At 40.0% G+C, this 15,987-nt stretch overlaps 1 protein-coding gene across 1 annotated transcript in view; it reads left to right on the forward strand.

Annotated features, from left to right (window-relative positions):
• Positions 1 to 5,134: 5,134 nt before the first annotated feature.
• Positions 5,135 to 15,987, forward strand: part of LOC126285361 (histone-lysine N-methyltransferase PR-Set7) — a 42,666-nt gene continuing 31,813 nt past the window's right edge. Inside the window, exons 1-2 of the mRNA XM_049984684.1 lie at positions 5,135 to 5,529; positions 5,692 to 5,961. Of these exons, the coding sequence (XP_049840641.1) occupies positions 5,520 to 5,529; positions 5,692 to 5,961 (280 nt within the window). The 5' untranslated portion in view covers positions 5,135 to 5,519. The remainder of the gene's footprint in view (positions 5,530 to 5,691; positions 5,962 to 15,987) is intronic.

Raw genomic sequence — 15,987 nt, forward strand, 5'->3', positions numbered from 1 at the left:
TGCGATATTTCTCCAACCACAGAAGTACTTAAATGCTCCCTTATGTGACCCCAAATAATTCAATTTCTTTTATGTAAGAGACAGTGTATATGGCACCCTTTTAGACATGACTTCTGGCTTGTATTACAATGATGTATTGTTATGTGTTTCATATCTGTACATGTCTGAGTGGAGCAACCATGGCAGATTAACACAGTGACACGAGACCATGTTTAAGAGAATTGTGTTGCAGTGCATGCAAGTTGACAGTGTTTCATGGTCAACTTCTACTGCGTCTCTGTTTGTACCAAGCTGTACAGTAATTAGTACCAAAACAATAGTACTTGTAGGCATATTTCTAATATAAGTTAATTAATAATAGATTTTTTAAAGTATATGCCACTGTGCAGCACATCATAACCAGTGATGGGTGGGAGATTTTTTTTCTTTTTCCAGTTACTGACTCTAGTGGGATTTCATTGCATTTGTTAGTCAACATGTATTTGTTTCGGGTGGTGATTATTATTTAGATTCTCAGTTAGACATTTTTAAGGTTATCTAGAATTTATTTTCCATTGTACAGTAAAGCACTGTAAACATGCCAAAATGGATCAAGCAGCTGACAATAATGTACAACCAGTAGTGACACAGCTGAATATGGACCTAATAGCGGAAATATTTCACAGATTGGCAGTAGTGGATGGTACATTGCATGCACCACGAAACCAGGTGGCAGATATGCGCACCAAGCACGATCTAGCGGATATATCTGCCAAGAAGAATCTACCAGATATGTCCACTAGACAAGATTTAGCCTATCTTTCCAAACAAGATTTGACAAAGCAGCTTGCAGAGTCACACACGACTTTACCAATGAAACTTCCGAATTACGGAAGTCACACATAGGTGGGTTTACCTGGTACTATCTGCAGATAAATGAGGAGGTAGGTGAAATCAAACATGTGCTGCAGTCGCTGCCAGACACAGTTAGCCAGCTGTCTGAAAGAGTGACAAATCTTTATATTACGTAATACAAGAGAATTAGTGAATAGTTAATGCCATTAAAGACTGAACTCGATGTTGACACTACACTGGAGGTGCTACTTAGAGCGCTCAATTAGTTAATGACACTGACGAAAAAGTGCAAGTCACTATTAGCCGAATTTGAACTGCGAAATTTGGCCAGGCAAAGTTATTGGAGAGCAAATGCATAATATGAAGGAACAAATTGGTAGTGACTCTTCTAAATGGTGTAATGTCATTAAGTACCAGATGGCATCAGTAAACAGGGAACTGAGTGACTTCAGGGGGCGGCAATGCACAATGGTCGATCAGAAATGCACATATCAGATTGAATATCTGTAACAAATCTGATATCCAGTCGAGCTCATACTGACAAATCCGATTTAGCTGAGAATGTTCCATCTCAGGTGTATGGTGCACTGGGTCTAATTTCTACTTATACAGCAATTCTCTTGGAGTTCCAAGTATATGTACCGAAAAAGTAAGGAATTCATTTCACAGTGTCCATTAGTGGATTTCGCAGGGTACTTCGGCAATCAAGGTATGATAGACGAAAGAGCAAGTTCATTAGGGGTTGCATGCATGGCGACAAAGCTTTGTGGGCCACAGAAACATTCGTATCTTGCCATACTGTAACCTGCAATATCTGAATATGTGCAATAGTGAAAACCTTATCTGTCAACATTGTTCTGAATGCTGAGTCAAATGTCAGTGTTGTCTTGGATAATTTTTATTAGAAGATTTGTGAAGTAATTGGTGTACCAAAATTTGCAATCAGTAAATGTCAAATTATTGGAGCTATGGGCACTCACTCAAAGAATGTAAAGGTACAGACATGCCTGCAAATAACTCTGGGAAATTTTGTGGCAATGTGCACTTTCGTAGTTCTAAGTGGACTACTTATGGACTGTATTATGGGACTTGACTTTCTAAGAGAAAAGGGCACTGGCTCTGACTTCTCTGGGTAAGTGTTACTTCCACATTTGTACTGCAGTTTCATCAGAGAAACAAAGGCATTATTCATTAATACAACTGAAGATAAAGGAGAGAATTACTCCTTCATAAATGATGAGAGAGGAAAAGTAATAAAAATCGCATATATAAACCATACCATTGTACTATCATGTCAGTAACTTATGGAGAAGTATCAAACCTAGTAAAGAAACTAAAAGTCCAACACTCATCTGGCTTAGGTGGCATTACATCACACCATTGAGAGGAATGTAGGGAAAGCATACTAAAATCCTCAAGACATGTGCTCAATGCTGCAATAGAGGGGAATGGTACATTTCCAGATTCACTAAAAACCAGTAAGGTAAAGCCAGTATTTAAGAAAGGAAAGAGAGACGAATTTTTTAATTTATTCTTTTATCTTGCATCTTGAATTTACTAAATGTGTATCTATGAAAGTTTTATTCCATTATACTATATGCCTCTTTCTATTTTTTTGCATTTACTACGTATTTCTTGACTGAATAGGACTTCCTGTAAGCAATAGTTTTATTGTATCCTTAAATTTCTCTTTCAGACTAATGATATGGAAACAGTTGCACATTTTTGTTGCGATACAAACAGTATATCTTTCTTGTTAAGCTGTGTTGTGTTGTGGAATTCTGATCTTTATACTGTTTATGGTAGCATGGTTATATATGTTTTCATTTTTATTGAACTTGTTTTATGTTCCCATGTAAATAGTAATAGAAGTATTTTATACACAAACATAGAGTAAAAAGTTAAAATTTTTAGCTTTTTGAATGGTGAACTACAGCTATCTGGCTTTTTACATTAGCTGTTATACTGATGGTAACTTTTTGCGGTTTAATTCTTTTGTATCATTTGAATGACCCATATTTCTATTCCATGGCTCATGATAGCATTTAAATACGAGAAATTCGCAATTCACACAGCATCATCTGTTACTAGTGGTTTAATGTTTCTGGGAACACATATACCTGAACTTAATTTGCTTGTTGGAGTAGAAATGTTGTCCTTCAACAGTAGAGTTTTATCGATGGTGATCCCTAAGAACTTTGTGGTTTGAACTACATTCATAACCAGTAGTTGTAACTGTTGTGATTCCTCTGTCCTCCTTCTGTTGGTGTTCCTCCATAGTATTGCTGTAGCTTTCTCTTTATTTAGAATTAGCCTAAGTTCCCACTTACTGAGCTATAAACTCTGCATCAATTTGCTTTTTGCTGTGGTATTATGTAAATTTGTGCCAATAGTTATTGGTATCATCTGCAAAGAAAATTATTTCTCTTTTAGAATTAATAGATAATTCATTTATATATATCAGAACAACAGGGTTCCTAATTATACTGCCTTGTGGTACACCATGACTTATTTGCTTAAATTCCCATAAATATTTTTGTTGTTCGAATTGTGTTTATACTGCTTGTTTCCTGATTTGCAGATACGATTTAATGATACCAAGAGCTGTTCCTCTAATCCCTTAGTGGTCAAGTTTCCTTCTTTAAATATTATGGTCAAGTAGGTCGACAACTTTCGATAAGTCACAAGGAAACAACAAATCAACAACTCTGATATCCAACATAACTATAATTTAAAAACTGTAATCATCACAACGTGATTTCAAAGAACGCAAATCAGTAATAGCAGCATCAACAGATTTAGTTGAACACATTCTGAACAAGACTTAAGGGATCTTCATTAACGTGTCTAAAGCATCTGACTGTGCAAATCATTCTAGGTCAATGAAGAACCTCAATGAATATAGGATTCGAGGAATTGCTACGACGTAGTCAAATCGTAGTTTATGGTAACGAACAATGCATACAAATTAGACATGCTATTGGGGAAATAAAATTAATTAAATATATGAATTACAAACTATCATATGTGGGGTGCCACAATATTCCGGGCTCTGGCCAACAGTTAGTGCGTAAATGATTTCGCAGAATGTATGAACCAGAATCTTACAATGTGTGCTGAGGACACTGCAATTACATGTGCATCTGAGACAAAGGAGCAACCTGAAAAGAAAGCATTCCTAAATTTTGAAACTTCAGATAAATATCCAACAGAAAACATCTTGTTTATAGATCAATTTGAAACAATGTATGTAGAGTTCCAAACCAAACAGAGTGAAATGTATAACGTAAATACTAAATAAAATAGCGAAGCAATTAAAAACGTGAGAAGTACAAAATTTTTAGGAACTATTAGAGATAAGCATTTGACTTAAATGTATTCTATGAAACGATAAACGCGCAGATTTGCTTTATGCTTGAAACAGCAAAGTTGTGGATGATGCTCATCTCAGGACAATGAGCCACAGACTTGTGTTCCCACATCTGTCCTACTCAATTCATATATGGGGGTGTTCTCAAGACTCTTACTCAGAAGGAATAGGTGTTTAAAATTCACAAAATAGCAGTGACTTGTATAGCGAAAATACCACTTAGACAAACTTGTAAATATCCTTTCGTACTCCACAATACTATGTACACATTATATACACATATCAGAGTTAGTGATAAACCCCACCTAAATAAAGACGTACAGGACCACACAAGAGAAAAGGATTTTATTACTTAAGACAGCGAAATGTAAAACTAGGAATGAGTGCTCCGAAAACGAAAGCAAAAAGTTGATTAACAAGCTACTAAAATCAAATAAAAAATTTAAAGATTCGAATTCATCAAAAAAATTTCGATAGTATCTTACATAGAAATTTATGAACAATGTGAGTGATCATTAATCATCAAATTAAATGTTAGCTGGTAGGTCACAGCAGAAAATATGTAAGAATCTCATAAGTGCCTTTAAAATTTGATCCTGTTTTCTTCGATATATATATATATATATATATATATATATATATATATATATATATAAATTGAATGATACCCTATACTGTCAACTGAAAGTAATCAGATGGAGACCACTTGCAAAGCGTAGATAAATGAATAAATTTGACACGACCAAATGAAAATGAACACAAATCATGAAATTATCTTATTGCAATACAAATGGCTGTAAAAAGAAATATAAAAAATAAGCCACTAATTCACATTAAGCAAACCACGTGGTATTTTTCCTGCCAATTGTCAAATGAAAAAAGAAATTACAAAAATATTTTTTTACTTTGCTTAGAATCCGCATCCGTAGAATCATTGGTGTAATGGCATCGAGTAGAAATACTCTGTGATGCGTGGAAGATCTTCGTTTAGGTTACATCAATGATATACAATCGAATTCGTAGGCGACCAATAGGCTTGCTTGAATCAGCTTTGTGGCGATTGGGAGCTAGTTTTATACAATGTTTTGTTTCGTTTTGTTTGTTTGGGGTGGGAAACTATCGAGGTAACAAGCGTTGTGAATTTTAAACGCAATTGCGAAATATTTTGCCACAAGTTATACCAGTTAATGACGATTAACATCCAGATAGCCTTAAAAATACTGTATTTCATGCCCCGGTTTGAAAGTCGTGCATTGTCAACGGTTGGACATATAATTTACGGTAAATGTAATAGCGATACTGTATGTAAGCAGTCATGGTTCGAGGTACGTATAAAATCGCCTATTTTTACGTACTTCTATTGAATGTAGCGTTTTTTGGTGTGCTTGCACAAAATAATGGACGAAACCCCATCTTTGATATGGTTGCAGTTAGAGAAATTTAAGTTTACACACTGAATCTCTAACGTTTTGTTTCTTTAACATTAGGTCGCAGAAACGTGATAAGAAACAAAAATGTCACAAGTGATGGAAGTTCTGGAGAACCGAGGAAGAAAAGTACAAAACTTTCTCAAGAATTCAAGGGAAGGCTCTCCCATTCGGTGCCACGACTTCACGATGTTGAGATAACAAAGTATTTCCATCCCGACGAGCATGATGAGAATTTGCCTTTAAAAACGTCGCAGACTGATTGTGAACTTTCGGGGCATGAGAGTAATACTGACTCAAATGCCCTAGTCAAAACTGAAGAAAAAGATGGTAATTAGCATGATTCACTCCATATATTCATATGATGAGTATGTTTCAGGTAATGACCACAATTTACTAGAGAAAGCTTGACTGAAATCAGCTGTAATATAACTTTTCTATTTGTGAACATTGCTTGTTTTCATGGGTTTAACTGCAAGTCAGTATATTCAAATATGTCTGAAGATGTCCTCTGGTGAATTAAATCCCTACTCACTAGGTGTTGAGAACAGAAAAATTAGTATATAGGATTTTATTTAGATGTGGATTATTCACACTATTTTAACCCTGAAAGGATACAGTATGAAACTGACACTCATGAATGGACATGTTCTGTATGTGGTTACCACAAGGAACTTTAATACAGCTATGTGTTAATTGAATTGGTAGAGTAATTTAATTGGTTTAGCACTTAACCACTGCTCTCACTTTGTAGTTGTGTGTTTTTATATAGAGAAAATATATTGTTGTGCCTTTGGTGTATAGTGTTGTTATATTTTGAGCATCTAGTTTTTGTTTTTAGACCCTTTGATCTTGAGCACAGGTAGTGCCTTCCACTTTTATTAATCGTTTTAGTAACTTCTGTTTCCTTATTATCCTCGTTGATGTTTAGTAGATCCTGAAACTTTGATCAGCCTAAACTTTGATCAGCCTACTCATGTGTTTATGCACCATCTGGAGCCCAAGTTCATACTGAAAACATATAGTAACTTTTCTGTCAATTTGCTTCATGCCATGAATAGCAACATAGCGTTTATCCCTGTCCAATCCAAAATATCATAGTAAAAATCTGGGAGGCTACGTTCTGGTTTTATGTGCCAGTGTATAGGGGTGTGCCATTTCATCCAAAGTAGGTACTACTCTTTTTGTGCTGTTATAAAACCCAATTACTTGTGATTTCTTGGTCTCTTGATTTACTAAGTTATAAGAACGCATGGTTGAAACCAAAATAGCTGATCGTGAATGATAAGAGTTGGCTGCTCGTAATACCAACACTGTGGTTGCAGTGGTTCCGTGTTTCTGTTTGGCAAAAGAAACGAGGTATCTCTTTCTTGTTGTCTCTGAGTGTTCCCATAACGGGTAGACAGAAGCATCCGATCCCGTCCATTTGCTTTGACCCATGACATCACAAATATGGCGGAAACGACCATAAATGATGATTCCAATATGGCGCATATAAAATCGTTACGTACACATTATGAGGATGAAAATACATTGAAAAACACACACGCTTTCCACAAAATGCCTAATGACACTAACAGGAGAAGTGCAGCAAATGGGGTGTTTTGGGTGGGGGCAAATTAAATATAAAGAAATTTAGATAATCGCCCCCATACAAAACCACACAAAAAGACGAAAAATCCGACATCACAAAACTCCCCAAATACCACTAAACACAATATCATCTGGAATCGGACACGTCCCTTGACCTATATAGCTCAACAGCAGCTCCTGATCCTATAAATTAGGATCAAACACTTCCCTTGGCCTATGTAGCTCAAAAACATTTGCCGATACCAATACCGACATACACAGCCACACACTGGGATCGAACACTTCCCTTGACCTGCGCACTGTTAATTTTATCTATCATATCCATTCCTGAACAAAAACAACAACTGATTAATTTTAGTAAAATTACCACACAACGTACAGCAAACAACACTAAATTAACCTTCACACAAAATCGTTATCTCATGCAACAAATTCCACTACAAACACAGCCGACACCCTTAACAATTTTGGATAATGAGCAAGACCGAACTGAGCCTATTACATCACACAAACGAAAGCCCTGAACATACCAACAGAGGGCACAAAAAAGCACAACACGACAACATCTATAAACACACCACACTCACAAACCAAACTCCGATCCGTCATGACGTCACAGATGACAACACTCGGTCCGACAGAAGCATCCGATCCCACGCATCGGGTTTGACCCATGACATAATGGTGGTGTGGTGTGTGACGTCATGACGGCACGGAGTTTGGTTTGTGAGTGTGGTGTGTTTGTAGATGTCGTCGTGTTGTGGTTTTTTGTGCCCTCTGTTGGTATGTTCAGGGCTTTCGTTTGTGTGGTGTAATGGGCTCAGTTTGGTCTTGCTCATTGTATAGAATTTTTTGAGTGTTGACTGTGTTTGTAGTGGAATTCGTTTCAGTCAGTTAACGATTTAGTGGTTTTGTGTGGAGGTTAATTTAATGTTGTTCGCTGTAGGTCGTGTGGTAATTTTAGTAAATTAATCGGTTGTTGTTGTTTTTTTCCCTGCGTCTGCGGGAAATGATGGGAAACACCGCTTTGGAACTGATAAAGTTTTTGCAGCTGTTTGGTTTAACTGCCGAGATTGTGAAGTGCTCTATTTGTGGCAAAGAAATGAAGCTGGCTAAAGTCCCGGCATCTCGGACCGGGGACAGTTGTATGTGGCGCTGTTGAAAGGATGACATTTGGCGTTCCATACGGCGTGGTTCCTGGTTCGAGAAGTCTAGGTTGGGCATGCGCGAGATTGTACTGGTGACTTATTATTTTTGTTATAGATCACCACACAGTTTTTGCGTGCATGAGACTGGTGTGAGTGAAAGGTGTTCCGAGTTCATTAAGTACAGGGGAAAGTTGGGGGGGGGGGGAGGGCATGGGGTTGTTGTGGATGTGGTAGAGTCGCATTTTGGGAAAAGATAGTATGGGAGGGGTAAGTCTGTGGTTGGTGTACAGGTGTTGGGGCTGCTGTTCCGGAGAGGGGGGGGGGGGGCATCTAAATGTGTGTGTAGGGTTGTGGAAGGGAGGTCTAAGGCGGAATTCATGGGGTTAATTGAGAAGTACACAGAACCGGGGTCCGCAGTAGTTTCAGATGCATTTTCTTCATATAGGGGGCTTGCACAAATACAATAGAGGGGATGTGAGGGGCCTATTAAGTCAGTTCTTGGGAGGGGGAAGATGCACTCTTTCAACCTTTAGTCTCATTTAGATGAGTACTGTTGGTGGAAGTGTGTTCCTGAGGCCTATTGTGGTTTTCGGTTTTTTTTAAGGGCAGTTACTGAAATGAATAGGCTGAAATTGCTGAGTTTGGGTGGGTGGCTGCGGCTCAGGGTGGGGTGGATGGTTTATTTCGTGTTAGACTGTTTGGGAGGGGGGGGGGGGGGGAAGTGTGTTGATTTGTGTTTTAGTTGTGGAGGATCTATTTTGTTGGAAGTTGTTGTTGAGTTGTAGTGTGTGATTGAGATTTTTTATGTTGCATTTGGTTTTTGTTTGTGAGTTGTTTTTTTTTATTATTTTATTTGGTGGGGGGGGGGTGGTACGTTGGGTTGGTTGGGGGTGGGGTAAGGTGTGGGTGCGTCGGGTCTTTCTTTTGGCTGAGTATTTTTTCGTTGGTGTGTGTGTGTGTGTGTGTGTGTGCGTGCGTGCGTGCTTGTGCGTGTGTGTGTGTGTGTGTGTGTGTGTGTGTGTGTGTGTGTGTGTGTGTGTGTGTGTGTGTGCGTGCGAGCGAGCGAGCGAGCGAGTGAGCGATTGATTGTGGTGGCCAACCTAGTTCGTGGCACTGGAACTTTTTTGTGGTAAGTTTTTATTTCTTTGCTTTTCGTGTATGTGTTGGGGTTGAGGGAAGTGTTTTATTGCAATGTGTGGCTGTGATGTTGGTATTGGTATCAGGAGATGTTTTCGAGCTATATAGGTAAAGGGAAGTGTGCGGTCCTAATTTATGGGATCGGGAGCTGCTGTTGAGCAATATAGGTCGAGGGAAGTGTCCGATTCTAGATGGTAGTGTGTTTAGTAGAATCTGGGGAGCTTTGTGGTGTCGGTTTTTTTCGTTGTTTTGTATGGGGGTGGGTGTCAAAAATTTGTTTATATTTAGTTTGTCCCCACCCAAAAAACCCCAATTTCCCATGCTTGTCCCGTTAGTGTCATTAGGCTCTTTGTGGAACTTGTGTGTGTTTGTTTTTCGATGTATTTTCGTCTTTATAATCTGTACGTAACGACTTTATATGCTCCATATTGGAAACGTGGTTTATGGTCGTTTCCACCATATATGTGCTGTCATGGGTCAAAGCAGACGGGCGGGATCGGACGCTACCGTATTTCCGCAGTCTGAAAGGACAGAGCCCTCTGAAGTCTAGTAACCGTTGATCAGCTTTGCAGTAGGAATGGGATGTATAGCTTGCGATACAATTTTGTAACACCTGAAACCCATAGTAGAAGCCTATGACATCCTTCTTGCTCATCTGCAGTGTTATACGTACCAACAAGTACTTCACCTTTGAGGGGCAGACGTACAAACAGATCAGGTTTGTAGCCATGAGAACCGGGATAGCTCCTTCCTATGCCAACATTTTAGTGGGTTGATTGGAGGGCACTTTCCTGGGGTCCTTAGGCCTTCAGCCCTTGGATTAGTTTAGATACATTGATGACTTCTTTGCTGTATGGAGTTATGGCGAGGCTGACCTATTAAAATTACTGGAATCTCTAGATACCTTCTCCTAGCTAAATTTCTCATGTGCTATTCTGAATCCCATGCCACTTTTCTTGATGTCAATCAAGTCCTCACCAAAGACCTTCTACACACTTCCATCCACATGAAACCTAATAATGAACATCAGTACTTACATGTTGACAGTTGCCATCCTTTCCCTATCAAACACCCCCCCCCCCCCCATACAGTCTTGGCATATGAGGAAAACATATTTGTTCAGATGCACTCTTTACAGCAATATATCACCACTCTTACTTCAGCCTTCACTAGACCTAATTATCCCAACAGCCTAGTTCAACAGCAGATTTTCCAGGCCATCACATCCAATCCTGATATCAATGATCCCTCCAAAACACCATCTCAGGGCACACTACATGTCATCCAGTATTATCCTGGTCTTGAATGTATCATCAGCTACTTTGACAAGGCCATGACTTCTTAAATCATGTCCTGAATGTATCCATTCTGTCCGAGATTTGCCCACCACACCTAGAGTAGCTAAGCTCCTTCTGCACTCATTCCCCACCCCTGTGACCTTCCCCGCTCAAGACTAGCCCTATGCACCCTCCTACCACCATCTATAACAGCCCTGTAACTGGCAAAACATATACTCTCAAAGGGACAGCCACCAGTGAAAAGACACATGTCATATTCCAGCTGTTATACTAACACTGTTCGCCTTTTACATAGGCATGACTACCACCCTGAATTAATGGTCTAGAGATTGTAAGCAGGCACACGCAGTGTCCTGTTGCAGAGCATGCTGTGCAACATGACCTCAGTGCCTGTTTCACCACAGCCACCATCTGGGTACTTCCCTGGACACCAGTTTCTCAGACTCCACAGGTGGGACTAGCACTAAAAAATGTCCTTGGTTCTCACCATCAACCTGGTCTTAATTTACATTAATTCCTTCCGTCTCAGCTTTTATTCTCAGTAACCACTCCTTTCTTCACTCCATTTTACTTTTCTACATCTTAAATTTTCCAATATGTCTATTTTTGCTGTCCCCCCCTCCCAGCTCTGTTACATACAATTCACTTATTTTTTACTCTTATTAACTCATGCTCTATGTTTTTGTAGTAATTTCTGTCCTTGCATCTTACCTGTCTTCTGCCTTTAAGCTCTCAGTTTTTCAAATTACGTCTGGTGCAGTCCCCCACAATCAGTCGTTCCTTCTTATCACATCCAGTAAATCTCCCCTGATCCGGCTTTCAAATCTTGAGTCACTCATGGTGCATTTGTATATCCTGAGTCCGTCTTTCGAAAATCTATCGTGTATGACAGCTGGTGCACCCGAGACTTACAAAGTTTCAATAAGAGCACTATTTCCTCCTTATCAGTTGCTGTAACATATCTAGCTTCTTTGTAGTTCAGCTTTTGTCTCTGTTTCTTGGTATGGGTTACAATTTGATCAAGCATATCATCAGACAACATTACATTCCAAGATAGAAATAAATTAGTGTTTGCACATCCCTTGCACCCGGAATTCTGACTTATATTTCTGGTGGCTGCTCTAGATTTACACTACTTGCCAGGTCTACCAATCTCATAAACAAATCTGCCAATACTTAAAAAGCGTATGACTCCTTCTCTAAAGGAGAAAGTTACTTTCGGAACAGCTGATCTGCCACAGTTTATAAATTCTTGCACATTGTTGATTGTGACCTATCGTTGCTTAACCCAGTTCCAAATGACTTTTTCTTAATCTACATCACTGATGCATCGCCCACCTTTCCCACGCAATGGCACAAAGAAAAAATCATTCTCAGACACTCTTAAGTGTGAAATTGTGGAGCAGATGTTAGAAATAGTAATCTTGTTCTTAAAATGAATCTGTTGGTGTGATTATCTGCTTTGACCCGTGATGTAAGAGTGTTGTGGTGTGTGATGTCATTACAGTGTGAAGTTTATGACTTGGTTGTGTTTGCAGATGTTGTCTTGTTGTGTGTGGTGGTGGTGGTGGTGTGTGTGTGTGTGTGTGTGTGTGTGTTGTAATGTGTTGTATTGGGATCATTTGAGCTTTTTTGTTGGATGTGTGAAATCATTGGCAGTGTTTGTAGTTAGAGACAAAGGATTGGAAGTTTTTTCAGTGAGTTATCAATTAATATTTTTTGTATTAATGTTTGGCATTTTTGTTAGGTGTTACTGGTTTGTTGCGTGTTGTGCAGCAAGATGTTTAATTTATTGTGTGGCTTCTGTTGTTAGGTATGGATATGATGATGAAATGTAACAGTGTTATGTTGCAGTCAGAGACGGGAGGAGGACATGTTATTCGTTATTAAATTCCTCCAGTTATTTGGATTGATCACTGAGATTGTGGAGCGTGCGAGGTGCTATCCAAAATTTTCAAGACTGATGCTACCATCTGTTGAAAACCTTACCTGTGGACTAATGGTCACCATGACCCTCGAAGTAGTTCCCATCTGCACGTACACACTGGCCCCAGTGCTTCTGCCACTGGTCAAACGTTTCCTGGAAGTCCTCTTCTTTGAGGGTGTTTATCACCACCAACAATGCTTCTTGAATCCTCTCTAGAGTGTCGAACTGACGGCCTTTCAACTTGAGTTTCAGTTTTGGGAATGGCGTGAAGTCGCATAGTGCCAAATGTGGTGAGTACGATGGTTGGGGTACAACCGACATGGTTTTTGCCAAAAAGGTCTTGGTGTGCAAGGATGTGTGACAGGGCGTGTTGTCGAGATGCAGCAGTCAGTTCCCTCGATGCCAAAATTCGGGCCATCGTCGCCGCTTGTTTTCATTGAGCCGTCACAAAAGTATGTGGAATTCACTGTTTGGTTGGGTGGGATGAATTCTTTGTGCACAATTCCCTAGGTATTAAAGAAAACGATGATCATTCTCTTCACTTTGCTCTTCACCTGTCTCACTTTTATTGGTCTTGGAGAGCCCGGTCTCTTCCACTCGGATAGCTCGTGCTGTGTGCCCCAAACACTTCTTGAATCATTGCAAGGGTCTCCATAGCACTTTTTCCGAGATTCGCACAGAATTTGATACACACACGCCATTCTGTCTGCGCATCCATCGTGAAATTGCCACATGCCAAACAGAGTGTTACGGAAATCATTGTGGACACGCAGCACGTCCTCCCAGCGGAATACCACTCCGCGCAGTGACTCATCAGATATGCAGCTCTCGCCACCTAGCGGTGCAAAGATCTACTACTCCTACTTTCCAGATGGTAGCACCAGTCCCAAATATTTTTATTCCACCTTGTAGTATTTGTTGCGAGGACATGATGCCGACCAGAGTTTCGGTGTGTCGGACCAGGGACAAGTACGTGTGGCAGTGTCAGCGTGATAATGTCTGGGGCTCCAATATTCTAGAAATCTAGGTTTATCATTAGAGAGAGTGTTTTGCTAACATATTATTTCTGTTATAGGTTCTCGATTAGTTTTTGTGCGGATGGGAGTGAGTGATAGAACGGTGTTAGGCTGGTTTTCTTTTTGTAGGGAAGCATGTTCTGAGTATGTTACGTATAAGAATGAGTTAGGCGGGTCGGAGGTGGTGGTTTGGGAAGAGGAAGTATAGGGGGGTAGTTCTCTGGTTGGTTTGTGTGTGTGTGGGGGGGGGGGGGGGGGGGAGTATGCTGACTGCGTTTTCAGGGTTATGGAGGGCCTTGCTAAGAGGGAATTGGTGGAGTTGATTGAAGAGTATATTGAGAAGGTGAGTACTGTCATTTCAGGTACTTTTAGTCTTTATGATAGCATAAACAGAGAGCAGTTATATCAAGCTCTAGATGAACTAGGAATCTCGAGAAAGTTGGTAAGGCCGGTGAGAATGACAATGAGCGAAACACAAGGTAGTGTAAGAATAGGAGGAATGGTGTCCAATACATTGAGTATTAAAAACAGAGTGCAACAAGGTGATGCATTGGCATGTCTTCTCTTTAATGCCGCCCTGGAGAAGGTGGTTGTCGGATGGCTTGTATGTTTTTGAAATACTTTAAAAGCCTCATCAATGTCATGTAGATAGCATCTGTTTCAGGTGTCGAGGTGGATTGTCCATAATACATTCGAAGGTGGCTGGAGTGTTACAAAGTCCAAACAGCATAACTTTGAATGCGAGAGGCCATCAGGAGTTAGAAGGCAGTCTTTTGCTAGTTGACCATATCAATCTTGATTTGCCAATAGCCTTACTGCATCTCTGCTGTAGTTGAAACACTTTTCTCCTTTCGAGCAGCCTAGCATGTCATCGAGAGGCACAGCAGTGGGTAGACTTCTTTCTTTGTTATTTTGTTAACTCGCCGGTAGTTGACACGGAAATGCCATGTGCTGTCCTCTTTTTTTCACAAGGACCAGAGGATAGAACCAATGACATGTTTGAAAATTCAATCATGTAACCCTCAATACTTCTCCATTTCCTCCCAAATTATGTATTGTTCAGCCAGCAATACCCCATATGAACACTGGCTAATTGGTCGGTGAACTCCACTGTCGATCCCAGGGTTGGGTCAGATACTATTGAAAGTTCGATATCTGCTTCCTCCACTGTATGTTGTGTAGTGATAACAGTGCACAATTCTGTGTCGGTGCCACTACACTGCCCATCCTGGACTGGTTAGGTTGTACAGTTGCACATATGTTAAGGAATGAGTTGTGGCCACTCACGACAGTTTGTGATCCAAAGTTCTCTTTGGTAACATGCAATGCTTATGGTAATTGCTGGTATGTAGATTTCTTTTTTTGAGCATGAATAGGTTTTTGCAATCAGCAAAGGTTTCACAATTTAACTGAACATCTCTACTGACAACTTGTACTTGTCTCAGTTATGATGGTGGGATAACATTGTCTTTAGAGGCAAACAGCCACCCAGAGTAGTTTTGTTATGTGTGATTGTTGGAATAGCTTTGTCAGTTTGGAACGCTGATCTAGCACAATATACGACTGCTTGCAACGCTTGCAAGAAGTTCCATCTGAGGAACGTGATGACTGCGTTCTGTTAAAATGACAAATTTGGAGGGCCATGTCCTGTCAGTGATAATTACTCTTGCAATACAGTTTTCTGTCGACTGCACATATTTCCAATTTTTGACCCTTTTGTATTGTGGAATGTGGTCTTCTTGGGCTGTCGACAACAAGCATTCAACTTTACATCAGAAGGGGCATGTTGGGGAGCAACCTTGTCCAGTATACAACAATGGGGTTGTCCTTCAGGTCGATTGTAATCATTTGTAGGTGAATGGTATAAATAGGACTTTTGCTATGGATGACCTCTTGTGGCATAATAGCTGTCATAAAGCCAACTTCTTCCTCTGTAGAAGTGTGTGCTCAGGGCATCAACAGTGGGAATGTACTGGCACATTGTCCTCTGTCTTCCAAGTACCTGTTCCTTTGCAGGGCACTATACTCGGTGGGTGAGTTGGTTGTTGTACCTGTTTCGGCCGAATTGTGAGCTGTCATTTGATAGCTGTGGCATCAGTGAATTGACTGAGTCCATTTTTCTTGACGCATTCAACTGGTGGTCAAGAAAGACGCTGAAAAGCGATAAACCTTAACTTCAACATTTGCTTTTATCTATTGCTTGCTGATGTATGAGATCAACATTCATGGCTAGCGTC

The sequence above is a fragment of the Schistocerca gregaria genome, chromosome 8 (assembly GCF_023897955.1).
Source record: "Schistocerca gregaria isolate iqSchGreg1 chromosome 8, iqSchGreg1.2, whole genome shotgun sequence".
In the NCBI taxonomy this organism is placed as follows: Eukaryota; Metazoa; Arthropoda; class Insecta; order Orthoptera; family Acrididae; genus Schistocerca; species Schistocerca gregaria.